The sequence below is a fragment of the Terrapene carolina genome, unplaced genomic scaffold (genome assembly GCF_002925995.2).
Source record: "Terrapene carolina triunguis isolate 2854851 unplaced genomic scaffold, T_m_triunguis-2.0 Scaffold233, whole genome shotgun sequence".
NCBI classification, from domain to species: Eukaryota; Metazoa; Chordata; order Testudines; family Emydidae; genus Terrapene; species Terrapene triunguis.
Genome location: NW_020664584.1, coordinates 8442705 through 8470692, shown reverse-complemented (window position 1 = coordinate 8470692; position 27988 = coordinate 8442705). Strand labels below are relative to the sequence as shown.

The following is a 27988-nucleotide window of genomic DNA, read 5'->3' as shown; positions in this document are numbered from 1 at the left end:
CCACAATGCCCGTTCAGGCGGCTCGGGCCCGGCCGCCGCGGCTCCAAGATGGCGCAGACGATATTCGAGGCGCTGGAAGGTAGCGGGCTGCGGGGCCGGGTCGGGCGGGCTGCGGGGCCGACACGGCACCTCCCGGGGGCGCCGCAGCGCCAGGCACGGCCGCGGCTCTTCCGCGCCGGGCGCCTCCCCTCCCTCCGCTGCACTGGGGCTCGGCGGCCGCGGGGCCGCCCCAGGCAACCCGGCCGGCCGGGGGAGGGTTCCTGGAACAGCCGCGCACAGAGGCAGGAGTCCCCGCCCCCAGACCCGGCCAGCCCGGAGCAGTGCACCCCCCCCATCCCCGGGGGAGCCGTCCGGAGCAGTGCCCCCCCCCCTCAGCCCCGGCCAGACGGAGCAGCGCACCCCCATCCCCGCGGGAACTGTCCGGAGCAGTGCACCCCCACCTCTGTAGGAACCCGCCCCCGGCATCGACCTGGTCAGCCTGGAGCAGTGCCTCCCACCCCGGGGGGCCCCCCGAGAGACCCGGCCAGCCCGGGACAGTGCCCCCACCTCTGTGGGGACCCCCCACCATAGACCCTGTCGGGCTGGAGCAGTACCCCCCATCCCCAGGGGAACCATCTGGAGCAGTGTCCCCTCAACTGGGGGAACCCCCTGCAGAGACCCAGCCTGCCCAGAGCAGTACCCCCCTCCCCTGGGGAAGCCCCCCATGAGACCCGGCCTACCCAGAGCAGTGCCCCCCTACCTCTCTGGCCCAGCCCCCCCGGGGATTGGGCCTGCCTGGAGCAGTGCCCCCCCTACATTTGGGGAATCCCTCCAAGACTTGGCCCACCTGGAGCACTGCCCCCCAACCCTGGGGACCCCCCTAGAGACCTGGTCCCCCTGGGAGACCTCCCACCCCCTGCAAGTCCCCCTAGAGATCTGGCCTGGTACAGTGCCCACCCCCTGGAGAACCTCCTCCAGAGACCCAGACTGTGTGGTGCAGTGCCCCCAGACCTCCTCAGGAGACCCAGCTTGCCCGGAGCAGTGCTCCCCAGGGAGCCCCCCACCCTGGGAACCCCCTCCCCCCCCGAGAGACCCGGCCCACCTGGAGCAATGCCTCCCTGGGAGCTTCCCCTCACCCATGTCCCCTGCTGGGAGACCCCAGGGCTAGGAAGACCCTTTCCTCTCCTGGGACAGCCCAGCCCCGAGGGCCTGGGAGACCCAGCCCCCAGGGAGATCCTGCTCCTGTATGTCCTAGGGAGACCCCCCCCCATCCCCAAGTTCCCCCTTCCTGAGAGACCCAGCCTGCAGGACCCAGGGGATTCCTCCTGCCCCTCCTACTGATTGACCCAGTCCCCTCCTCTGGGGAGTTCCTGTCTCTAATGAGACCTCCCCCACCCTCTCTTCCTAAGAGAACCCCCCCAGGCTCAGAGAGCAGGACTTACCCCCTGGAGATGCACCTCCCCTCTCCCTGTAGGGCTGGGAGCCAGTTCCCTTTCAGCCCCTCAATAATAAATGTGTATCTTTCATTTATCACTCTGTGACATTGGTGCATTATGTGCTGTAAGTGGCAGTGTGGATCAGGTTGGATGGATGGGGTAGCTAATAGATTCATAGATTCAAGACCAGAAGGGACCATTCTGATAATCTAGACCAGTAGTGCTCAGCCAAGGGTACATGTACCCCTGGGGGTACACAGAGGTCTTCCAGGGAGTACATCAACTCATCTAGATATTTGCCTAGTTTTACAACAGGCTACATAAAAAGCACGAGAGCAGTCAGTACAAACAAATTTCATACAATGACTTGTTTGTACTGTTCCATGACCTATACACTGAAATGTATGTACAGCACAATATTTATATTCCAATTGATTTATTTTATAATTCTATGGTAAAAATGAGAAAGTAAGCAATTTTTCTGTAATAGTTTGCTGTGACACTTCTGCATTATGTCTGATTTTGTAAGCAAGTAGTTTTTAAAGTGAGGTAAAAAGTGGGGTATGCAAGACAAATCAGACTCAGAGTCAGATGCCACCAGCAGAAGGTTAATTTTCTTTTTTGATGGTTCAGGTTCTATAGTTTCCGCATCAGAGTGTTGCTCTTTTAAGACTTCTGAAAGCATGCTCCACACCTCATCCCTCTCAGATTTTGGAAGGCACTTCATATTCTTAAACCTTGGGTCGAGTGCTGTAGCTATCTTTAGAAATCTCACATTGGTAGTACCTTCTTTGCGTTTTGTCAAATCTGCAGTGAAAGTGTTCTTAAAACGAACAACATGTGCTGGGTCATTTCTGAGACGGCTATAACATGAAATATATAGCAGAATGCAGGTAAAACACAGAGCAGGAGACGTACAATTCTCCCCCAAGGAGTTGTCACAGATTTAATTAACACATTATTTTTTTAACAAGCGTCATCAGCATGGAAGCATGTCCTCTGGAATGGTGGTTGAAGCCTGAAGGGGCATACAAATGTTTAGCATATCTGGCATGTAAATAACTTGCAATGCTGGCTACAAAAGTGCCATGCAAACACCTGTTCTCACTTTCAGGTGAAGTAAATAAGGAGTGGGCAGCATTATCTCCTGTAAATGTAAACAAATTTGTTTGTCTTAGAGATTGGCTGAACAAGAAGTAGGACTGAGTGGACTTGTAGGCTCTAAAGTTTTACACTGTTCTGTTTTTGAGTGCAGTTATGTAACCAAAAAAAAATCTACATTTGTAAGTTGCACTTTCATGGTAAAGAGATCACACTACTGTACTTGTATGAGGTGAATTGAAAAATATTTTTTGTTTTATCATTTTTACAGTGCAAATATTTGTAATAAAATAATATAAAGTGAGCACTATACACTTTGTATTCTGCGTTGTAATTGAAATTAATATATTTGAAAATGTAGAAAAATATTTAATAAATGTCAATTGTTATTCTGTTGTTTGACAGTGCGATTAAAACTGATTAATCGCAATTAATTTTTTTTATCACTATTAATTTTTTTTTGAGTTTTTTTGAGTTAATCATGTGAGTTAACGGTGATTAATTGACAGTCCTATTAAAAATGTAATCTGGCCCCCTTCACAGACTGAGCTTGGCATTCCTAGCATGAATATTAAGACAGGAATTCGGTTTTTAAAATTCTTGAGCTTCAGTAATTTAAGGTGTTTTAATTATCAACATAAACTATTAAAATAAAATTCTAGGTGTCCAATTCTCTTCTCACTATTCCTGCTGCTTGCTTATTTCCACTTGGACATTGCAATAGACTTGTAAATTTCACACTCTGGTTCTGATGCACTAGCAGGAGTCTGCAGTGTTTCCCTTGCAAATACTGCAGGGGAATAATTGTAAATATATATGTGTATTTTAAAATATTGGTTTCTCTTGAAATTAAACAAAACAACACAAAACATGCATGCTCCTGCAATATTCAGTTCCCTACAGTATGGAAAGGAACGCATACTGGGTTTGTAAAGGAGCATGAATTGTATAACAGCTGCTTTCCCCTCCCTTCTCTGGAGCTGCAGAGCCATGCTTTCTCAACAGTCTTCCCTCCTATATGAATCTGATAGAGGAGGGGAGTATGCAGAATCTGCCACTGATGAGAAGAGGTGCAGCTGACATGATGACTTATAGATAAGGCTAAGATTTTGTCACGGATATTTTTAGTAAAAGTCACGACCAGGTCACAGGCAAAAAGGGAAAATTCAGGGAAGCTGTGACCTGTCTGTGACTTTTACTAAAAATGTCTGGGACAATATGGGGATCTGCAGATCCCCACACTGCCTGAAGCAAGGCAGCTGCGCAGAGGCTAGGAGGGTACCCCCCCACACACAGTCTGCAGCTCTGAGGTCCCACGGCGCCCAGGAGCTCGGGAGTTCCCCCACCACTGCCCATGAGCTCAGGGGTTCCCCGCCACCCGGGAGCTTGGGGGTTCCCCTGCTGCTCCAGCTGCCACCTGCCAGCTCGGGAGTTCCCCTGCTGCCCCTGGTGGCTGGGAGCTTAGGGGTCCCTCCACAGCCTGGGATCTTGGGGGTTCCCCACAGCAGCTGGGAGCTGCAGGGTACCCCACGTCCCACTGCGGGGTCGCCAGAGGTGCCGGGGGTACCCTACAGCTCCCGGCCCCGCAGGCGGCGGGGAACCCTGCAGCTCCACACTGCTGAAGTCACGGATTCCGTGACCTCCATGACTAAATTGTAGCCTTACTTATAGATATGCTCCTGATTGGGGAGTGAAGGAGGGGAAGGCTCTCCACCCACCCTTCTCACCTTTATTCATAGGGGTACTTCTGAAACAAATTGTCCAACCTCCAGCTGTGCTGTCTGCCCAGCAGGTGTAGGAGATTCTTCACCCTGCATTATGCCTACACACATACAGCAACTGTACTGGGATTCTGGGGAGTCCCATGCCACACCCTACAAGCTGCCTTCTTAGAAGGGGAAATGAGGAACAGAGACTGTAGCTCATTAGGCACACAGAACTGTGGCAGAACTGGGACTCATCCTGTCTGCTTCCTGATGGGAATGTGATGAATAAAACAGATCATGCCTCAAAATCAGTTTCTGGGGCAAGAGCTGCAAAATGGGTGATCTCATCTCCTATTTAACAGTTAAAATAATTGCTTAGAAAGAACACCCCCAAGCTCCCACTAGGGGTTGGTGTTAGATACATTGTTATTTGTTGCAGTGCTATGAAGTGTGATGGGTACTTTACAGACACAAGTAAAGAAACAGCCCCTGCTCTGCAGAGCTTATGATATAAGGTCCCAGTCCTGCACATGTCACTGAATGTAGTGCTTGGACTATGAGTAATCCCACTGATGTCAATGGAGCTACCCCCAAGAGTGAGTACTATGCTTGGCAGTAAGATGGAGCCATAGGTTCAAATGAGACACAACAAGGAAGGTTAATAAACAAAAGGCAAGGAAGGGGAGAAATCGAACGGGTCACAGGCAGACTGATCAGGTTACTAAGTTAAGGCATAAGCCGCATTTCTTGATGGTTCTGTTACTTGAGTATATTAACTAGCTCCATGTGGGTGATGCAGAAGTAGTGAGTTCTTAGCTAATCTTTAAAGTGATGTGTATGTGTGCAGTTGGTGAGAGTCCCTCTCTCTCCCTTGTGGAGGCTTCTTGGCACCTGGGATGTCACCCTGGCAGTCCTGGAGAAGTATATCCTGCAGATCTAAATACTCTCCTTGCAGTTTCTGTTGCACATTATATTCTTCACTTCCTGCCCTAAACCCTGGCATGGAGGGGACCTGTAGGAGGAAAGCAGAGCAGCTTCTCTGTGATGATTCCTTATGTCTTTGCAATCAGTTGCAGGATTTTCAAGCCTCTCCTCATGCTATTTACTAATTGGCTTCTCATCAGGATCTGCCCGTTAGCTGTACTATTTGAAAATTATTTTACCTTGTAAGATTATTTGCTCTTTTTATTGTGGTGCAGCAATAGCATCACCATAGTTAAGACTGTGTTAAGGTTCAGTATTAACAGGAGCTTTAAACCTTTAGTTTGTAAAAATCTCATTGAAATGGCAAAAAGCCCAAACACAGAATATAAACTGAGTGCTGTTCGAATTTTTCAGGGTTTGATGAAAAATGAATTGAATCCCCCCTTTTGGGCAGTTTCTTCACCCCTTTTACAAGAAATCTAAATCGCTCTGGGAACTGTCCTCTGGCTGCTTTTTGTTCCTAGAGTATCAGTTATACATCATTAGTGTTTGTCTACAGAGTTTTAAATAACATTGTAGCTGCAATGGAAAAAATATTTGTGCTAAGGTGAACCTGCCAATTTTTAACTGAATGGCAAAGCTCCCTCAGTGTGAATGCCATCACTGGCTTCTGGGGTATGCTAAAATGGGAAAGACACTAACTGAGGAATTCTCTAGCTTAAGGGAAAGTTCCTTGAACTGGGAAAGCAGAGACTTACCTCTTCTAAGTGCTGTTTCAATTCCTATGCAATTCCCTACCCTTATTATTGACTCAAGCCATGAACCTTGGCCCAGAAGACAGGGAAGAACTGCTGCACATTCCTGCCCTTTTTTAAAATACGTTAGCAGAGCGATTATGCAAGCTCACTGCAGGCCCAGAGCTCAGGTCTGTTAACACAACAAACCCCAAGTCTCAGCCACTGCACCACATGGCTTGTGAGTAACTGTACCGGCCTGAGTTACCCTCTGTGTGACATGGTGACCTTAAACTAGTCTGAGCTTAAAATCTATGAAATTCCAAATGTTCCTGCACCTCCAAGTGGCAAGTGCCACTGATCAGACCCCCTTCTGCAGCTAAAACTCTTTGCCCTCCCTGGGAATAGCTTCCCCAAAAACCAGCTCCTTCAGCTGCCAGATCTTCTTTTGCCTCTTCTTACCCACTCCTCCCATGACCATATAAAGAAAGATGAACTGGCTTTCTGCTCTTAGGATCTGTTTTCTCTCTTAGGATAACTAGCACATAGAATAGGTGGTGGCGGGGGTGGGAGTGTGGGAGCTCAGTGAAGGAAGAAGAACTAAGCGGGAGACATGGGGCCACTGAGGGGGAGCCACTTTTCAGCGTTACTCGTTTAAGTTGTGTTTACTGTAGGATACATTCAGATGGTGCAGAGTGAGGTTTTAGACTCAGTGAACCAGTTCTTGTCCCGGAGGGCCTGCTTGGATGTCCCAAGGTAGGGTTGTGCTTTCCTGTTAACCCTTGCTTCTGTCTCTCTTTCAGGAATGGATAATCAGACAGTGCTGGCTGTTCAGTCCCTGCTGGATGGTCAGGGAGCAGTTACAGATCCATCCGGTCAAAATGTCAACACCTCCACCACCATCCAGTCCATGGGTGAGCCCCTCTCTTCCTCCCATGTGCAATCAGAAAGAGACTCTTGTGGGCTGCCTTTCCTGCCACGCCCTCTGTCCCAGTGGCCATCAGAAATGGTTTGGCAGAACAGTTGTCTGCAGACTGTTGGTGGAGAGTCACTGCTATGTGCTAATTCCTAAGGACTCACGGTCTGTTTAGTGAAACAAGGCAGAACATAAGGGGAGAGAGGGACAATACAGAACATACTGTGTGGTGCCTGTCACAGACTTGGTGCAGTTGCCCAGAGGAAGAGAGGGTGGGTTGGGGTTGGTCTCAGCAACAGGTCCAGACCATGCACTTCAGGAAAGGCATGAAGGGAGGGGCACTTTCTGCATCTCACAAACACCTCTTGCTGCAATGAACACTCAGGTTGCTCAATTATTTGGGGACAGTGTAGCTAATTTAGGTGAGCAGTCATGGTAGTTGCTGGCTTAAATGCTTATGAAAGTCTGGCTTTTCACTTCAGCCCTTTATCAGCAATACTGGGCTCCAGAGCTGCTCTCCTCAAAACCGAAAGGCGTAGGCCAGACAGTGTTTTATCATGGCTCACTTGGAAGATGCAGAATTATTCTGTGACCTTTCCCCAAACACGTGCAAGTGAACGCTGTGTAATCAGCCTCTTCCTCCTCCATGCATTGCGGCTGATTGTTCTGTCTAAAGACAGCTCAGTCTGATCCATGTGAGCCTTTTTGATGTACTCGGAAGGAGCTAGAGGAATGCAAAGTTCAGTTACTTATTTCTCATCCTCTAGGATTTTCTGCAGCTAGAGCTCAGCTGACAAAATAGCTGAAGCTGCACAAGGCAGAACAGAATTCAGCTCACCCTCCCCTAGGTATGACAGCTCTGTGGGGCTAACAGCAGGAAGGCACCAAATAGTATCATCCCTTTTCTGACCCTAACTGTAGTTGAGGTAGCTCCATAGTCTGAGGAGGAGAAGGATCCTGAAGCCAAATCAATGATCTGTTCCCTTCTGATTGCAGATGACGAGGACGTGTTCCTGTGTGGGAAGTGTAAGAAGCAGTTCAACTCGCTGCCAGCGTTCATGACCCACAAGAGGGAGCAATGCCAAGGAAACACCCCTTCACTGGCCACTGTCTCATTGGCTACCAACAGCGTGTACACTCCATCCATCACGTCCGTGCAGCAGGCTCAGAGTGCCAATCGGCAGGTAGCTACATGGCATGCTTGGGGGTCTCTGCGCCACTGACTTTGGAGGGCAAGAGAACCCAGGGGTGAACGTTTACTGAATCCAGTTACACCTGGCTAGTGATCTCACCCTAGGGAGGCTGGGTTCGCCCCACTTGTTCTTACCTCTTGGAATCTATTTGCAGAGTCCATATAATCCCTTTACTATGGACTTTCCTTCAGAACACTGTCACTGCTCTTGAACAGCGGGTCAGTAAAGAGTTTAATCTTTTATTATAGAATCATAGAAAGGTAGGGCTGGAAGGGTCCTTGAGAGATCACCAAGTGCAGTCCCCTGCACTAAGGCCAGACCAAGTAAACCTAGACCATCCCTGACAGATGTTTGTCCCACCTGTTTTTAAAAACCTCCAACAATGGGGATTTCACAGCCTCCCTCGGAAGCCTATTCCAGAGCTTAAGTGCCCTTCTAGTTAGACCGTTGTTCCTATTATCTAGCCTAAAGCTCCCTTGCTGCAGATTAAGCCCATTACTTCTTGTCCTACCTTTAGTGCACATGGAGAACAATTGATCACAGTCCTCTTTATATCAGCCCTTAACGTATTTGAAGACTGTTGTCAAGTCCCTCCCTCTGTCTTCTTTTCTCAAGACTAAACATGCCCAGTTTTTTTAACCTTTCCTCATAGGTCAGGTTTTCTAAATCTTTTATCGGTCTTGTTGCTCTCCTCTGGATTCTCTCCAATTTGTCCACATCTTTCCTAAAGTGTGGCACCCAGAATTTGACACAGAACTCCAGCTGAGGTCTCACCAGAGCCAAGTAGAGCCAGACAGTTACCTCCTGAGCCTGACATACCCCAGAATGATATTAGCCTTTTTAGCAACTTTATCACATTGTTGACTCATATTGAATGCGCAATCCACTGTAACCTCCAGATCCTTTTCAGCATTATGACCACCAAGTCAGTTACTCCCCATTTTGTAGCTGTGTATTTGATTTTTCCTTCCGAAGTGCAGTATTTTGCATGTCTTTATTGAATTCCATCTTATTGATTTCAGACCAATTCTCTGATTTATCCAACTCTTTTTGGAGTCTCATCCTGTACTCCAAAGTACTTGCAACCCCTCCCAGCTGAGTGTCATTCACAAACTTTATAAGCACACTCTCCACTCCAATGTCCAAGTCATTAATGAAAATATTGAATAGTACTGGACCCAAGACTGACCCCAGTGGGGACCCCACCAGATATGCCCTCCCAGTTTGACAGCAAACCATTGATAACTGTTCTTTCAGCCAGTTTTGCACCTACCTTATAGTGAATTCATCTAGACCACATTTCCCTAGTTTACTTATGCAAATGTCATGTGGAGCTGTGTCAAAAGCCTTATTAAAATTAAGATATATCACGTCTACTGCTTCCCTCCTATCCACTAGGCCAGTAACCCTGTCAAAGAAGGAAATTACATTGGTGGTATGATTTGTTCTTGACAAATCCATGCTGGCTATTCCTTATAGCCCTATTATCCTCTAGGTGCCTACAAACTGATTGTTTAATCATTTGTTCCATATCTTTCCTGGTTTTGAAGTTAAGTTGACTGGTCTATAATTCCCCAGGTCCTCTTTGTTCCCCCTTTTAAAGATAGCTACTATGTTTGTCCTTTTCCAGATCTCTGGGACCTCACCCATTCTCCCGGAGTTCTCAATATTGTTAATGGTTCTGAGATTGCTTCAGCTAGTTTCTTAAGAACCCTAGAATGAATTTAATCAGGCCCTGCTGACTTGAATACATCTAACTTATCTAAATATTCTTTAAACTGTTCTTTCCCTATTTTGGCTTGTATTCCTTCTCCCTTGTTTTTAATATTAATTGTGTATCTGGTCACTATTAATCTTTTTAGTGAAGACTGAAGCAAAATAGGCATTAAAAACCTCAGCCTTCTTGACCTCATCAGTTTTAGCTCTCCTTCCCCCTAAGTAAAGGACTTACACTTTCCTTCATTCCTAATATATTTAAAGAACCTCTTCTTTTTCCTTTCATGTCCCTTAGCCTTTCTGATTTTTTTCCCCCTACATGATTGTGCTATTCTTTTGTTCTCTTCATTAGCCATTCATCCATGTTTCCACTTTTTCTAGGATTCCTTTTGTGGTAGGACTGTAGTTCTAGCTCAGGGTGCTAGTATTGTGGGTCATAGAATCATAGATTATTAGGGTTGGAAGGGACCTCAGGAAGTCATCTAGTCCAACCCCCTGCTCAAAGCAGGACCAATCCCCAACCAAATCCCCAAATGGCCCCCTCAAGGATTGAACTCACAATCTGGGGTTTAGCAGGCCAGTGCTCAAACCGCAGAGCTATCCCTCCCAGGTCTGTCTGGCCTGCTGCTTCCTACATGACTGGCTGCCGCTTTCCACATGTGGGGGTGGGGGTGGGCCTCACTCCCACCCTTTAGCTGCATCTGGCTCCCATACATAGTGAGAGGGTGCTGGATGTGGCATCCTCATCCCTGGATCTGCCTCCTGGTTCCTTCAGCGCCCAGTCTCCACGCATGACTCCATATATCCCGGTGTGCCGTGCCTGGGGAGAATTAAAAAAAGCAAAAATCTTCCCCCTACCCCAAACCTACCTTTTGCCGGAATTGAATCCATGCAGCTGTTCTTCTGCTACAGTGCTCCTGTATCCCCTCATACACACAGCATGCTTTCTGCTCCTCAAATCAACCAAAAAGATGGAATTCTCCAGTAATTAAAAAAAATGTGTTTTTTCCCCCCCCTTAAAGTGAATCTAGCGCTGGGGAAAGGCGCTGCCGACTCTGGAGGCATCAGTCCTCATCATAACCACAGAACAGGGACAGTGTGAGCAAAATCTTCCCCCATGCTGTCGCCCGCAATGTACCTCAATTCTGACCTGATGGGACCACCTCTAGGGGTGAGAAGGAAGTACAGTTTTCCTGGCCATCTAGTCCCTGGCCTTTCTGAATTCACCACATCACCTGATTAGTCAGAGCATTCCACTGAAGGTCTTAATGCTATTTGTCCCCAGGTCACCTTTAATAACCAACATGGTTTGAATTGTAAACCCATAGCCAACTCCCTATCCCATCTCCAATCCCCTGAGCCATCAGGTCTCCCAGGATTGATTCATTCATAGATTCTGAGGCCTGAAGAGACCACTGTGATCATCTAGTCTGATCTCCTGTATAGCACAGGCCAGAGAACTGCCCCAAAATAATTCCTTTTGAACTAGAGCTTTGGAAGGTCTAGCCCTCATTTTTCTGAACAGTGCCAGTGTGGTTCCCTGTTTGTTACAGGATGGCAGGATAGACCCATAGGTGAAGATACAAACAGTAGCAACCAGTAGATCTCTAGTGTGGCCAGTCGAGTGAGGAGAGCTGGAGGTAGCAGAGACTCGTCGGTTTAGTAAAGAGCACATCCTCGTTCCTTTCCCGGACATTTCAGAGATTATTTCTCTTGTTCTAGTGTGGAGCCCCAACACTTTTTTTCCCCATTCTTTCAGCAAATTTCCACATACATCACGGTTCCTCCATCTCCGCTGATCCAGACGCTCGTGCAGGGGAATATCTTAGTCAGTGATGAGGTGCTGATGTCAGCCATGTCCGCTTTTACATCCCTGGACCAACCAATGCCCACGGTGCAGCCCTCCGTGCAGGTAAGGGGAGTGCGCTTTCCAAACAGACTGAGTCCCCCGCTGAATAGCAGAGCCAAGAGTTCTGGCTGGCAGTGCCACCTGCACAGTTCAGAGAGCTGCTGTGATGTTGGTGCCTGGGCATCTTCTCAAAAACTACAGCAGAGGTCAGGTTGGAAAACAACAAGTGATGGGCCTATGCCAAGATCTGCTCACTCACACTGCCTCTCACAGCAGATTGTGCCGCTCTTCATAATATGATCATCCCTGGTTCTTTCTTGTGTGCTATGATCCCCCATGAAATAATGTGTATGTTACCCTGTAACCATCAGGGACTATCTATGTAATGACCAGGGAGGTCAATGGGACACCTCTCTCGGAGCTGTTGTTTAATGCTGTCTACAGACTTTGGCAGGTGTTCTGCACTGGTTACCCTCTTTGCATTCTGAGGGTTTTCCTTGTACTCAGCAGGGCTACAAAGAAAATGAAGCAAATGCTTGGATTCTAGAGCCCAAGATGACCATCAACAGGGAAAAGTGGCAGTATGAGCTGCTGCATACCCTCTCAATCTGACCCCTGCACGGTAAATAGGTGGTTGTTCGATTGCTCATTCCTTCCTTAGAAACTAGATATTGTATTTAGTAAGGTGCCCACATCTGTGCATTTTGCCCAAAGTTTGCTTTGTCTGCCGATCTGACAGTGAATTATGAATTATGTCATGAGTGTGGCCTCTGCGACTCCAGCTGGAGGTTGCTGGACCTGTGCTGCACTTTCAATGCCTTCTCTGTTTGTCTCTTGTTCCGGTTTTCAGAGCAGCTTGAGTATGCACACTGGAGCTGGATACCTTTCCCAGCCCCCACCTCCTCCGCTGCCCCCACCTCCTCCTCCACCTCAGCCACCACCTCCTCCCGCTCAGACACTGGGAGCACCGGGACAGCCCAGCACTGGCGGCAGCCGGGTGGTGGAAGTGTACAGCGCACCTGCTCCTATGGCAGGAAATGGCACAGTGGAGATACAGACGCTGGGGATGCAACCGTATCCGCCCATAGAGGTAAAGCCGTGTCCCTGGCCTCGTATTGCGAGCTTGGCCATGGGTCATCCCTCAGATGCTGCTCTACCTTCTGACCAATACACGACACGTAAGGCTCCTGCAAGCCCATTTCACAAGTTGGGGAGAAGATGCTGCTCATGAGTTAGCTGGATTAGAAATGCCATTTGTCATAAAATTAGAGTCAGGGAAAGATGTGTTAGGTTATCTTGTAATCAATTAGTATTTCCTCTGCGGGAAAGTAATGATCAGAAAGATGTCAACAAGCTGAAGGGAATCTGGAGAACATGAGAATGATTAAGGGACTGGAGGGATTGATTTATGAGGAGAGATTAAAAGAGCCGAACACATGTAGATGTGTTTAAGGGGGGGGGATTTTCTATAACTGCCTGCGAGTATTGGAAAGGGTATCTGCTGGGAAGGCAGAGACATTGCAAAGGGATTGAGCTAGGAGTAGTGGGCTGAAACTCAGCACAGGGAAGCTTAGTCTGAATATCAGAAAAAATATCCTGACAGATTCCTCAGGCAGTTAAATAGACTGGGGAGTATGCGGTAGGAGAGGACATGCCAAGCTTCTCCAGATGCCCTTTTCAGAAAGGGCCCCAAACTGTGTTACTCCAGATTGATGACTTGGGCTGCTTTGCTAACTACACCCTTCGCCTTCCCAATAATATTGTCAGTTTGTTTAACTGGAATCTGCACAGCAGAACTTCCTTCAGAAATCTTCCTGGGGCTGGTAACAGGAGCTGAGCTTTCCACCTTCAGAGTCACGGGTTTGAATCCAGACCAGGCTGTGGGTGATCAGCTCTGGAGAGCAGAGATGCAGTTCCAAGGGCTAATCGGGGACCAGCTAGCTCTTCGTTTTGAGAGTTTATACTTTGGTGTCCGGGTCTTGCTAATAACTCCTGAATACTTGGCAAGGTTCAGCCTGAGAGCTGCCCTTTGTGCATTGGTTTAGCCTCCCTTTGGTTAAAGAAACAGATTACTGGTTTGATCCAGTTAGGCAGGACCCTGGACTAGACAGACTAATGATCCAGCATGGCAACTTCTCCACGGACTTAGCAAATGTATTTTCACTGGTGCATTATTCCAGGTGCCAAGCCAGTGTGTGGAAAGTCCTGTGTATCCCTCTCCTCCTGTATACAGCCCAGGGAAGCAGGGCTTCAAATCCAAAAGCACTAACACTGCTGCTCCTTTGACCAATGCGGCTGGAGGAAATGTGTCCAGTTTTGATTCCACCTCGACCTCCAAAAATAGGCGTTCCAAAAATGACAGTGGGCTGCAAGAAGGTACGTCTCCTTATGGCCAGCCCCTGCTCTAACCCCTAGACCATCATGTCTCCATTGCATTGCGCTTTTAGATTGGAAGTTCTTGAGACTCTGTTAGCAAATGTACAACACAGTGTACTCTTACTATGCTATACAAAAAATAATATACAAAAAGTAGAATTGGCACCTATTATTGTCCCATGGGACAAACTCTTGGGTTGTGGCCAGTCATATCCCATCAAATGTTCCCTGGTCCTGAATGCATCTGAATTGGAGTAGCTAATTCCCATTATGTACTCTTTCTATTTCAGGGAAACCTAAGTCCCCCAAACTGAAGTGCACTTATTGTGACAAGGCCTTCACCAAGAACTTTGACTTGCAGCAGCACATCAGAAGGTAACAGTGAGATGCTAACCCAGATGCGGCAGGGATGGCCAAGTGGGGCAGGCTGTTGATTGCACAGGAGGCGTGAGCTGTAATTGCATCTTCTACTTTTTGAGTATGAGCTGGTTTTGGAGTCCTCTTTGCTCACTAGCTGATGAGAACGTCCACAGTTCCTGTTAGCTGGATGCCCAAACACCTTCACCTCCAGAGCTGCCCCTTGGGAGCGAAAATTCAGAGCGATGCCTGAAGAGGAAGGATAAAAACTCTAGTCTCAGACCCTGAGCAAAGATTTAAAAGCTTGATGGGCAGCTAGCAGGCGTCATTTAAACTCCAAGCCCATCCTGGGGTCCCTCACATGGTGACCACCAAGCATCAGAAGTGGCTTCTGGGCTTGGAACAGGAAGAGAGAGCAGAAAGATCTCCCTCCCTGTAATTTGGGGTGGGGGGAAGAGAGAGAGAAGAGGACAGGGTTTCCCTCTTCCTAGGCTGGAAGCAGAGTGGGGGGACAAGAAGGGATCCTCTGATGCTGGAGCAGAAGAAAGGGGTTTTATTCTAAACCAAGCAATGATGGTCAAGTGGCTTATAGGGTCAGTGCAGAAAAACGTGATGATAAATGTTCCGACTCCATTGCAGAGCTCCTCCCCACCCCCAAACTACCCCTGGGCTGTAACTCTGTGTTCTGTATGTAAGGCCTGTTTCTCCTGCTCCACCCACAAAATCCATTGACGCCAGTTGATCAGGTTCCCAGCCCTTTGCTGGGGATGTCCAGGAGCTAATCTGCCAAGCAGCTAGGTTCTCAGTTCACTCCTGGGACAGCTGTCCCCTGTGATCCATGCTTACAGGCCACCACCTCCTGTCATGCATCTTCACTGATGTGCTTCGGTCTGCCTTGCAGCCACACAGGTGAGAAGCCGTTCCAGTGCATCGTGTGTGGCCGAGCCTTCGCGCAAAAGTCCAACGTGAAGAAGCACATGCAGACCCATAAAGTGTGGCCTCCGGGGCTCGGGTGCACCATCTCCCGCAACTCCATCACGGTGCAGGTCATGGCACTGAACCCCAACCAGCAGGAGGACGAGGAGAACGCAGGTGTGCTACCCTTCGAAATTGCCTACTAGGAAGCAGAGCGACACTCCCAGGATCTCTGAACACTCCTCATTCCCAAAGCTCCTTCCCACCCATTTCTCTGTCATGTTAGCTTCCTCTGGAGTTAATGCCAGTGATGCCACCATCTGGAGACCGAGCATTTAGCAGCATCTATTAGACTAATCCACAGATCAGACATGTGGGCTAATGCAACCCTGTGTGCTCTGGCTTGCTGTTCTACACTGCTTAGGGTCGTGAAGTCTGATCTAACAGGCCAGTTCAGAATTCGCTTGGTGTGGAGGAGCTCCCAGCTGGCATCCAGTGGTGTAGCCAATGTTTACACCAATCTCCCCCGAACAGTGGCATGGAGGGTGGGACAGAGCATGACTCAGCTCTGCTAGTTCTCAAGGGATATGTGGTCCTATAGGGCCATAGCCAGCTGGCGTAAGTTACAGAAGTCTAGGGGCTGCTCTGATGTACACTGAAGCTAGGCAGCTAGTGAATCAGGGATGCATACTTGGCTAGCTGATGCCTCTCGTCTCCTGCACTGAGCAAATCTTGGAGGAGGAGTGAATATGGCCTTAGATCATCAGGTTCCTGTTGAGCTCTCTTTTCAATGAGACAACTGGCACACAGCTGGGAGCATGACAGGTAAGAATAGTGGGTCACAGAAGGGTAGCCAGAATAATCAGGGCCATTGATAATCTTGTAAAGGGAAGGTTACGGGAATTGAATTGTCTAGCCCAAAGAATCGGCACTTAGGAAGGGAGCAGAAGGCTGGCCCAGAGACCAAAGCTGAGTGTCACATGGCAATGCAGGACTGGGGCCTTGGTCAGTTTTCAAAGCTGTTAAAAAACTGACCTCAGGGATGCTTCAGTTTGTCTTTCTCTCTGCCCATTCCTCCAGGCTTAAGCCAGGCCTCCAGGAACTCTCCCCAGCAGCCTCAGGCCATGGCCCCCGCAGAAGAGAGCGAGGTTGGCAAACTGGAAGCCAAGCAGGTTGTCCTGATTGATAGCTCTTACCAGTGCCAGTTCTGCCCCAGCAAGTTCAACACTTACTTCCAGCTCAAATCGCACATGACGCAGCACAAGAACGAGCAGGTGGGTGACGCATTGTGGACACTCGTGCTTGTGGGGCCCGCATTGGTAATCAGACTGAGACGTTAGTTTGGCTCAAAGTGGTCTTGGTCTAATTATCAGTGAGGGTCAGGTAGACGTGGAATGAACATGGCAGGTTCTCCCCAGCACAAGGAGGTGCCTGTCTTTATAGAGTGCTCATGGCTCTGTGATAATCAAGTGCATTCACGTCATAAAACTGACTGCTGCAGTGCTGCATTGTGCTTCTTGGCTCTCCTTGTCTGGGTCTGGATTGGAAAAAGAGCAGCTTCAAGCAGAGCCCCAGCCCTGCTGTGTTGCCTGGAAGAAATCAGCCAAAAGGTGGGTAGCCGGGGAGAGCTGGAAAAACCAAATCCAGAACACTTTAAAATGGTCAGCAACCATTGAGTTGTGGAGTACTTGCCTATGGAATCATAGAATACCAGAATTGGAAGGGACCTCAGGAGGTCATCTAGTCCAACCCCCTGCTCAAAGCAGGACCAATCCCCAGACAGATTTTTGCCCCAGATCCCTAAATTGCCCCCTCAAGGATTGAACTCACAACCCTGGGTTTAGCAGGCCAATGCTCAAACCACTGAGCTATCCCTCCCCCCTGTGAAATCATGTGATCTCATTTCTATTACCCTTATCCTCCCTCCTCTGGCCTGTCCCACTCATTTGCTGTGTGTCTTTGGCAAAGACTGCAGCTTTTGGTGTTTACAACGCCCAGCATGCAGGGGCCCCGATCCTGACGGTGGGGCCTCTGAATGCCACAACAATAGAACTAATCATAAAAAGAGGTGGACTTAGCCCAGCTCAGTGGGAGGGAGGGTGTTTGGATTTACCTGTTGGGGCTGTTGCCTTGCTCGTGGGTCCCCGTTAGCCTCAGCTGTGGTAATGTTGAGGCTGCATGTTCCCAGAGTCTTGGCTACCCATTGGAAGAAGATGCTATCAGGGAAGAGCTCCCCAGCATTTGGCTACCAGCTGTGTGTGTTACTGAGTGCATTTGGGCTAACTGGGCGTGGAGACGGCTGGGTTTCCTGCTGCGTGGGCACAGTGGGGCTGAAGCACCAACCCCATGAGTTACCCCTAGGGAAGAGTGAAATTAACTTTCACTCTTGTGCTACTTTCTGGTAGGTGCTGTGAATTTCTTTAGACCTCAGATCTGACCCATAGTAACACTGGTACAGTGTGACTGTGACCATTATGTTGCAGAGCTGTTTTATTTAAAATCTTCTGCCACCATCTCCAAGAATGTCTGAACAGAAGGCAGTTAACACATTTAACAACGGCATGTGCTCCTGCTGCTGGCACCGGGTGGGGGTTAGTGAATGGGTGCTGCTTTTGGAGTACTGCTCCCGTAACGGATGGTGCGTAAACAGCAACTGTGGCATGATGAGACACTCTGGGGACTGAAATTGTTGCTTTTGTTCATAAACACAGCCAGGCTAATTTAGTGCTATCCAAACTAGGGGAAAAACCAATGGTCCAGCAAGAGAGGACGAAATTAGTAGCAATAATAATTTGACAGTGTACAGTGTGGGGGAGATTTTCAAAGGTACGGAGGGAGATAGGGCACCTAACGGCCAATGAAAGTCAGTGAGAATTAGGCACCTGACTGCTGTTCGTGGCTTTGGAATCTCCCCCTGTATCTTTAATTCATGGATCTCACAGTGATTTAATTAAAGCCCCAACTCGTAGATAAATATCACCATCCCCCTGTAACACATGGAGAAAGTTGAGGTTAAAGGTGGGATTTTCAAAAGAACTTTGGTGACTTAGGAGCATGGTTCCTAGTGGCTTTTAGTGAAACTTGAGCTCCTAAGTCACTTAGACACTTTGGAAAATTGCCCACTCAATGACTTGCTGAAGGAAACAGTATCAGAGCATACAGGAGTCCTGAGTCCGAGTCTTACGCCCTCACGTTAGAGTACACTGCATCTGTTGGCAGGGGAATTGCACTGTTTTTATTGCCAATGTGCATCACTCTAGTAGCTCTCCCTTCCTCCCATAAACCCCTACCTCTTCCTCCAGGTGTACAAGTGTGTGGTGAAAAGCTGCGCTCAGACTTTCCAGAAGCTGGAGTCCTTTCTAGAGCACATCAAGAACCACCAGGAGGAGCTCAGCTATCGCTGCCACCTGTGCAGCAAGGACTTCCCCTCCCTGTATGAACTGAGCGTCCACCAGTACTCCCACAGCCTGCTGCCCCAGCACAGCCCCAAGAAGGACGTGGCCGTGTACAAGTACGGTAGCAATCTGAACAGTGGTTACCAGGCGTGGTAGGAGAGAGTGACAGCCTCGCGCTTCAAGCCGAGTGCGTGTGCTCTCGGACCAAGCGCTGAAAGGACACGAGGGGAAGCATGTGGGACCTTGTTTTCAGCCTCTAGGATTCTATTGGGTGCACACGGTGCATAGCTGAGTGCCCCGCTGCCTGGCGACTGTGGCCAAACACTTTGTGCACAGAATGTGAGTCAGAGGGCTTGGGTGCCACAGATGCAAATGTGGCTGTTGGTGTTCGCTGTATTTACATATGGAGAGTGAACTGGCTACAATCAACATCTACAGTAAAAGGTGTCACTTATGTACCAGTGCAGGGGGCGTGGGAGTTGTGTCCAGGCAAACGTGGCCGTTCCACAATAGTCTCATTCTCGTTTTAAACCATAGCGGGCTTTGTTGACCTGGAAAGCTGATAGATTGGTTGATGGAGGGAGCAAGTGAGACTCTTGTGCCTTGCTCTGTGTTCTGTGACCAGCACTTACAGTGCTATGGAAATGCGGATGGGAAGATTGCAAGTAGATTGAGGAGCACAGTGACTTCTTGGGTTGCATCTGGGAGCCTTGTCTGGATTATATACCATTATATTATGTGACTGCTGCTCCTTAGAAAGGCTTGTAATTTCTAGTTGTCCTTGCGCTTGTAGAGAGGCTGGGGTTCATCTTGCAGTGAGTTAAGAGACGAGTGATTTTCTATGAGGGCTGGGCTCTGTTTAGGTTTGATTTCTCCCCTTGCCCCTCCATTCTGTATTTCTTGAAATGGGGTAGGGGAAGGATTCTTAAATTAGCAGAAGCCTTGAAGTGGAAATCTGGGTTTGCAAACTCCTGGGGTCGGGATCGGGGAGGAGGTTATTTCTACTCTCCAAACACTTTGTGTTCTGTTACTGTTTTTAACCAAACATTGGGAAAACTGAATAGAGAAGGTACATGGTGAATAACTGTCTGCAGAGGTAGGGTATGGTTTGGCTGCCGTGGCTGGTCCTTGCTCACATGCTCTCTTCTATCTCTCCTCGTTCAGGTGTGTCAAGTGTGTAAATAAATACTCCACCCCAGAAGCGCTGGAGCACCATCTGCAGACGGCAACGCACAACTTCCCCTGCCCTCACTGCCAGAAGGTGGGTGGGGCTTTTTGCACGAGATGACCCTGGAGAGATGTTTGGGTTTCTGAGGGAATTTGTCTCCCTTTCCTCTCCCTTTCTACCTCAGTACAGACTGGCAGGTCCTCTAGGACTTCTCAAGAGAGGGAGGGTGTGTGTGTTCTTGCCCCCTTGTCTCTCTAGAGCAGAGTCCATTCCTCCCCCCAGTGCCAGCTTTTCTGCTGCACCCCATTCATTGATCAATAAACTTTTCTCCAATTTCCTGCCATCCCCTCAACCCTTCGTCATATTGAGCCCCAATCCTGCAAAGGGTTGAGTGCCCTGAGCCCCAAATACTCTATTGACAGCGGAGGACGCTCAGTACCTGACAGGATCTGACCCTTTTACAATACAGGAACACTGGATGTTACGCTGGCCTGCCTCACCTCCTAGAGTCAGGGATGGCTAGAGGAGCGAGGCCGGCTTTAGTGTGGTTTCCGTGGTTTCTTGGCTTCTCCTTCAGCCCCCACTGTGACCGTTAGCCTGTTCCCTCTTTGAACCACTAGGCACATCCTGCCTACAGGAGGAAGGATGTAGAGCCCCAGCTTTGCTAACCCATCATTTGTCTCCCATCCAAATAAACCTCTATGTGCCCCTCCCACTGTTGCCCTCTCCTCTTTTGAATGAATGCTGTGTGTCCTTGGAAAGGACAAGCCTGTCCTGATAGCATGACTGGAGCTGGACACCCGGACAGCCTTTGGCTGGGGACGTTCCGATTACATCACCCCCGGGGGTTGAGGGGCAGAATTGTGGGCGTTGAATTCTAATACACTTTGTTTGAAAATCTAGACTAAAATATGGACCCTTGCTCCTCTGTTTATAGCTAAGGAGGTGAAAATCCTGCAGTGGGGGCAGGAACAATCTCAGAGGAGTGACCACTTTGTACTGAGGTAGCTCGGGAAGGGGAAACGCACACCCGCCATGGTTAGTAACCCGTCTTTCTTTATGTGTCGTCTTTTGTCCCCCAAAGAGACAGGTGCTCTCTGTGCAAGGCTGTGGCCATGTTAGTGTTAGCTTGCTTCTTTTCACATCTGCATGTAGGGAAGTCCACTCCCCCTCTCCCATTAATCCTTGGGGGACTTCCCAACACGCAGGGACAGCAGCCTGAGACTCCTGCTCTTGGAAAGCCCTTTAGCTGGGCAACTTTTTTTGCTTCTGAGTTTGTGAGTTATTAAGATTGCTTCTGTGTGGAGGGAGTGTAGCGTAGTGGTGAGAGCGCAGCACTGGGAGCTTGGAGTGCTGGGTTCTCTGTCTAGCTCTCGTGCGGACTGGTGGTATTGTCGTCAGCAAATCGTTGGACTGGTGTGTTTTAGTTTTCCCGTGTGTGAAATGGACTGTTAATAATGTTGGCATGGCAAATATCACCCGTTAATGGACAAGTGCTTTGGAACCCTGTGATGGGAGATGATCGGGGGGGTGCATGGTACTGTTAGTACAGTGGTTCCCAAACTTTAACAGCCCGCGAACCCCTTTCACTAAATTGTGAAATCTCGTGAACCCCCTCCTAAAAATGAATATTTTCAGCGATTTAAGTTTAAATTTCCTCAGTGAGATGGATGCCCCAACTGCCCGCCCCGCTCTTCCTCGGGCTCGGGCTAGGGTTCGGGCTGCCGGCTCCCCCGCTGATGGGCGCAGGGCTCGGGCTGCCAGCCCCAACTGCCCGGCCCTGCTCTCCCTGGGGCTCGGGCTGCCAGCCCCGCGCGGAGCGCTGGGGTTCGGGCTGCCAGCTCCCGCGCTGACCGCCGGGACTCGGGCTGCCAACCCCAATTGCCTGGCTCCACTCTCCCTAGGGCTCGGGGTGTCTGCCCTGCAACCGGGTCCCACCTGCTGTCTCCAATGCCCGGGGTCCTCTGTCCGCCATTAGTGAAATTTTTCTGGTGAACCCCTTGTAACGTTCTGCGAATCCCCAGGGGTTCGCGAACCCCAGTTTGGGAACCACTGTGTTCGTACAAAGTGCAATGGGCCTCTGCCACAGTTGGTCTCAGTACTACCCCCAGGAAGAGGGCAGAGTGGATGCTTCTCAAATATTTCCATCTTGTTATAAAAGCTGTTTGCAGGGGTTGCAGCCAGCGCTGCTTTAGCATCTGAAGCTGTTTTAAAGCTGAATTTATGTTTTCCTCATGGAGTTCTGCAGGCCTCCTCTAAGCTTCGCTCCTTGGGTTTTATCTAGGTAAAAATCCCTCACCCCTTGCGCTTGCTCCCACAGCGAGAGCTCCAGCCCCCTATGGGGAGCAGGCTCTGAGTCTGTGGGAGCTGCTGGCCCAGCCCCCAGCCCAGGAGGGATTAATGCTATGCCCAGTCTGGTCAGGCCCTTTCTTCAGGACACCATTGATTGGTTGCACTGACAATCTTCAGCAAACCCCAATATCTGACCCCCGGCAAACTACCAGCCCCAACGTATTCTTAATGGGGCTCTGAGCTTCTTAAACAGGGCTGGCTGGGCCCCGGGGTCCCTGGTTCTGACAGGGGCAGACCATCCTGTTACAGTCCCCTCCTTTTCTGTGCTCACAGGTGTTCCCCTGTGAGAGGTACCTGCGACGGCACCTCCCCACGCATGGAGGAGGGGGCAAATTCAAGTGCCAGATCTGTAAGAAATTCTTCCGCCGGGAGCACTACCTCAAGCTGCACGCCCACATCCACTCAGGTACGTGCTTCCTCGTGCATGCTCTCCGCTGCGTCAGGCCTCCTTTGTCTCTCTGGGGAACGCCCCAAGGGGCAGAGCTGTCTGGATGGTATTTAGCGAGGATCAGTATTCAGTGCTCTTTTGATTCCGTTCCAGGCTAGCCGGAGTAAGTAGTGAAGTACACAACCTTTGATGCCGGCTGCTTTTCAGAGTAATCCCGTGCTGCTGAGACAGGGTTAGCTGTTGAGCCAGCTTGGCGATCTCACCTCAGCACCCGCTGGGGGATGGGAGTGCAGCACACAGCCAGCCTCCTCCCTTCTCAGGCTTGCTGGGGCTAGCAGCACTGGCCTGGAGGAGGAGCACTCAATGGGAGGTGTAGCCATTCACCCATTGGCCAGAGGGAGCATTGCTGACATGAGGCCTTTCAGGGAGGAACTACAGCAGGGGTTCGCCAACTGGGGGTTGTGAGGTTATTACTTGGGGTGTCGCGAGCTGTCAGCCTCCACCCCAAACTCCACGTCACTGCCATCATTTATAATTGTGTTAAATATAAAAAAGTGTTTTTAATTTATAAGGGGGGGGGGTCACAATCAGAGGCTTGCTTTGTGAAAGGGGTCACCAGTACAAATGTTTGAGAACCACTGCACTACAGAGATAGGTGTGGGAGTGGGAAGGAATCACTTCTTTCTGCACTCATGATTTGGGCCTTCCTGTCCTACTTCGGAATCAGATCACACCCAAATGCGCTCGGGCCTGATGGAGTATGGGGGGTTCTCTCTCTGGGGAACAGGGCTACATGAGGGCGGGCTGGAGGTGATTCGCCTCTGGAGTCTTACCTCTGTTTTTATTGGGCTGGAAGATGATGCTTTCCTATGATTTTTCTGCCTGCCCTGTCATAGCATGGGGAGCAAGTGATGCTGGCAGGTTGGAAAAGCTGTGCTGTCTTCAGAAAGTGGCAAAGGGACATGCCCTTTGGGGAGGGAAGTGGAGATTTGTCATAGTCTCCTGTGTCCCCTACCCTGAGTGTTATCACTTCATCACCTTCGGGCTTTACACACAGCTATCTCCCTGGAACCTGCTGTTAACACGTTAGGGACTGGCCAGAGGTGATCTCCTGCAAACCCCTCGTCTGGGGCTGAGCACACTTGGCAGTCCAAGGGGTGAGGAAATACACTTGGCTCCATAACCAGCAGAGCATCCTTGTGCTCCTAGAGCTCTGGGCCAGATGTAGCTAGAGGAGAGGCCTTTCCACAGCATGGCTATCAAGTCTCTGTGCTGAAGTGGGTGACCCAGCTTGCAGGGAAAGCAGGGGACAGCACAGAGCAGGAAAGCGGAGACTGACACTGCTGCCCAAGTGGAGGGACTAAAGGGTTATTAGAACAATGGTAAGCCCTGGGGCCCAGTGCAGCCTGTGTGTCCCTGACTGTGTCTCTGTCCTGCGCAGGTGAAAAGCCCTTTAAGTGCTCTGTGTGCGACGCAGCCTTCAACCGGAAAGATAAACTGAAGCGACACATGCTGATCCATGAGCCTTTCAAGAAGTACAAATGTCCCTTCTCGTATGTATCAAGTGACCCCTGGCAGCCAGGAGCCAGAGCTGGCTTTGTTGTTCCTGAGATCCCACTGTGCTTTGGGAAGGAAGGTCTCCCTCAGTCTGCACAATGAAAGGGCTGTTATAAGCTCTCAGAGTGTGTGGATAGCCCATATCGTGTGGCACCAAACAACCCACTGCTTCTTGGGGAGGCTCCATGCTCTAGCAATTTTGAGCAGGGAGCTGGGAACTAGCAAGTCCCGAGTTCCAACTTGCTTGCCGCACTCCCTTCATCTCTGCCTCAGTTTCTCCCTGTGTAAGATGGGGCTGATCCTACTGCTTCCTGGCGAGGTTGTGAGGTTTTATCACATCACACTGGTAGAGCACTTAAAAGTGCTAGATATTATCAAGGGGTTGCCTGAATTTGTATAAATCCCATACGCTCCGCCGTCAAACGTAGCGTTGCCTAATGCATGAGGCACTTGGGAAGGTTTCTTATTTCCACTTCAAAATGTCTTTAAAGCTTTGACCGAGATATGCCCGTCCCGCCCAAGGTTACATTGTGTTGGCAGGACAGGGTGGGGAAGATGCCCCTTGCTCTCTGCGTGGATAGAGATCTTGGGGCACAGTCTGATGCCTTTTGCTGGCACTGTGTTCACTGAATGTGTCTTCTGTTTAAAAAATGAGCCTCGCAATAACTGTCCATGATCCCCAGGGGTGGGGGCGTCTGGCTTGGAACGTGGGAAATGGTTGCCCTCACTGCTTGGGCGGGAGGAGTCCCCTACCCTGAAGGGTAATTGAGAAGACATCAGTTACTATGACAAGAGACTGTACACAGAGATACAGCCTATCTCCCAGTGAATGTGGAGTCAGATGGCTTCAGAGCCTTGGAAATGCTGGGTCCAGAACTCCAGCTATAGGCCCTTGCACATCCCAGCACCAATGGGCACGTTTCAGATACAAGAGAGAGGCCCTTGGCATAACATGGTCTTTCTTCAGTGGCTTCAATTCACATGGCTTCTCCCCACTCCTCTCCCATCCCAGTCAGTTTGCAACACTTTTGACACTGCTTCTGCCTGCAGCTGCTTTGAAGCACTGTTAATACCTCTCTGTGAGGGGACCCGTGATGGGCACCATGTGGCTTTCCAATGGAAGCCATGTGCATCCACATTGCAGCACTCATCTTGTACCACAGTCGGGAGGCTGAAATTGTGGGGCCCCTGTCGTAACACCCGGTGGATACACCCAGAGCTCTCCGCGGCACATGGATGGTGAGGGATGGTGTCTGAGAGCTAATGTATGTATCTCTTTCTGTCCTTACCACCCCCCACCTGATTCAAGCTGGTTACTGGGATTTTTATTCTTACAGAAGCCACACGGGCTGTAATAAAGAGTTCAACAGGCCAGACAAGCTGAAAGCTCATATACTCTCCCATTCGGGTAAGTGGGACTGTAGCTCTCCCCCTGCTTCCCATAGCTGTGAATGAAAATGCTGCTTGAATTCAACCTAAGTGCTTAGAGAGCCTCTTAGGCAGGAGGCCAGTGTGCATATCTCCTGGCTTTATTTTTCAACCAGAGCAGTAGTAGGGGTAAGATGCCTACGAACTGTCAAGCGAGTGGATTACTAGTACCCTTTATAGCAGTGAATAGTAGGACTCTTACCCTTCTCGGCCCTGTTGCTGGATAACACTAATCTACATTGATTCTACCCACTAAATACATTGTCCTAGAATCCAGAGAAGCAAGAGATGCCAGAGCCCTTATGAAATCAATCCGCTCCATTCCCCTGACAATGCAGGATTCTTCCCTGAAGGATACTCTCCTGCTTTGTCCAGCTATGACTTGAATGATGAGACGTCCACCACTTCCCATGGGAGATTTTCCGCAGTCTAATATAAGGAGTTTCCCATGCAGTAAAACTAATAGTGTCACTCACTGGCTCTGCAAACAGCCCCGGCTTTGGGATTTCTACCTCTGGAAGAGCCCTCATTCAGTTTGCAGCTGTGTCTAAGATCCATGCACATTTGAGGCTATACAAATAATAAACAATGTGGCCAGCTTGGGATATAGGAATTCTGAAGCAGAGCCAGGATATTAGGTGTGCTCATTTGCATATTAATACCCAGAGTGCTCTTTCTGCCCCATACCCAATACTGCCCCCATGTCAAAAGTAATCTCTTAGGATTCAGATGAGTGTTTCTGAGTTCCACATCCACACGCCTAGAAACAAGCTCCCACTGAGCTCCGCAATTCTTGTCTGACAAGTAGCACAACTGTAGATCTCTCCCTCTCCTGTCTGTCACGTCCAGAGCCCTGAACAGAGCAGCTGGATATGCACTGTAGATGCAACATCAGTTTGTTCCTCCATTGAAATTAAGGAGTTTCAAAAAATCAGTTCACTTTCTTTACGGTTCCTAAACCAGGAAAATCTTAAGTTTAAGAGCATGTGTTTCACTTTTCACTGTGTTCTCCTGAAATTGCTTCCATGGTATATTGCTCAACTCCCTTTAGGGGCAGGAGCAATGCTGTCCTTATGATAAACCCTGAAATTAGGGTTCCAAATCACTTCAGGCTCCAACCTGCCATACACATTCTCGGCTTACATGCATTTTTTTAAATATAGAAAATGAAAAAAATCTGATCTCTTTGGGGGGGAGGGAATTGTTTTAAGCAGTAAAAGAGCATCAAATAAAAGTGTTTGGGGAGCTTTGGGTGGGGATTTTTGTCTTGTTTTTGCCAAACAATAGTTAAAAAATTATTCGGCTTTGAAGAGCAGACACAACTATTGAGCCCCATTGCAGTGTGATTAATGGGTCCATCCACCCTGTAAGGAGGGTTCTGTAACTAATCTCTTTCTCGTATTGTGCTTGGCTTAGGAATGAAGATCCACAAGTGCCAGTACTGTAACAAGTCCTTCAGTCGGCGGGCCCACATGGTGGAACATCAGCGCTCGCACACTGGAAACTACAAGTACCGCTGCCCCACCTGCAGTAAGGGCTTCACGCGCCAGAAGTATATGAAGGACCACAAGTGCAGGCTGAACTCACCCAAGGACAAAGAGCTTCAGATCAGGAAGGCCCAGAAGAAGCGGGGAGCTCGGCGGAAGGTGGGCCTTCCTCTTCCCAGCCAGCTGGCCCTGGCAGAGCTGAAGGACAGTGCAGAGGGGGAGAACCCCCGGGAGAGTGGCCCCAACAAAGAACAGTTTCGGGAATCAGATGCAGTCCTGTCCATTGTGGTTGGTGGGTCGGCAGCTGCAGATTCGGACCTTGTAGTCCCCGGCCAGCCCAGCAGCATCGCATCCAGTCTTGCCCTGGCAGAGTTGCAGACTGGCACAGATGTGCCGTGCGCCATGCTGGCTGTCCCCGTTTACATTCAGACTACGGACTGATAAAACTGTGACCTGTGTGTGCTTGGTGAGTGGTAGGGGATCCGCATTTTCTTCACCCACTGCTGTGGTTGCCAGACTCATGGTGAGATGGGCTGAAGTGTCTGGATCACAGTGATACAAAGACCAAAACTCTTAGGAATGGAGATGGGTAGGGGAGACAATGACTTTCATCTCTACCTACCGAGGTACATGACTCCATAGAAGCCAGTGATGGCCAGCAGGTCCAGAGGGGAATGGTTACATTTTCTTGTCCCCGTTCAGCACTTGTCAATGCAGGGGAGGGGTGACAAGGAGCCCTGAATCAGGGTGGGAAGAATGGTAGAGACCATGAGCAGAAAGCTTTGCAAATCACCGTCTGCCCCATTCATGTTTTTATTGTAAAATCCGTATTATTGCCCCATATATGGGGAGGGGCGTGTTCAAGTGCAAATACATGATCCTTCCTACTGGAAGCAAGTGCATCCTGATATCCTTTGGGAACACTGTTCATAAATACCCTAATAGACACTGCCAGTGTCTCTCTCATCTGTGTGTGTTAGCAGAAAGGCTGTATTATCTGTACTGTGTGTG

The 27988-nt window shown here is 49.4% G+C and overlaps 1 protein-coding gene across 2 annotated transcripts; it reads left to right on the top strand.

Annotated features, from left to right (window-relative positions):
* Positions 1-2: 2 nt before the first annotated feature.
* Positions 3-27988, top strand: ZNF341 (zinc finger protein 341). 2 transcript variants are annotated; one of them, XM_026656803.1, is made up of 15 exons: positions 3-79; positions 6684-6794; positions 7793-7980; positions 11465-11617; positions 12405-12644; positions 13735-13930; positions 14221-14305; positions 15189-15379; positions 16283-16476; positions 18505-18713; positions 19762-19858; positions 22391-22523; positions 23947-24040; positions 25400-25470; positions 26907-27988. In XM_026656803.1, exons 1-15 carry the CDS (start codon positions 49-51, stop codon positions 27416-27418), a joined length of 2505 nt encoding a protein of 834 aa, XP_026512588.1. In that variant the 5' UTR covers positions 3-48; the 3' UTR covers positions 27419-27988. The 2 variants fall into 2 exon arrangements, with proteins under 2 accessions (XP_026512588.1, XP_026512587.1); XM_026656802.1 differs by having other exon boundaries at positions 23947-24058.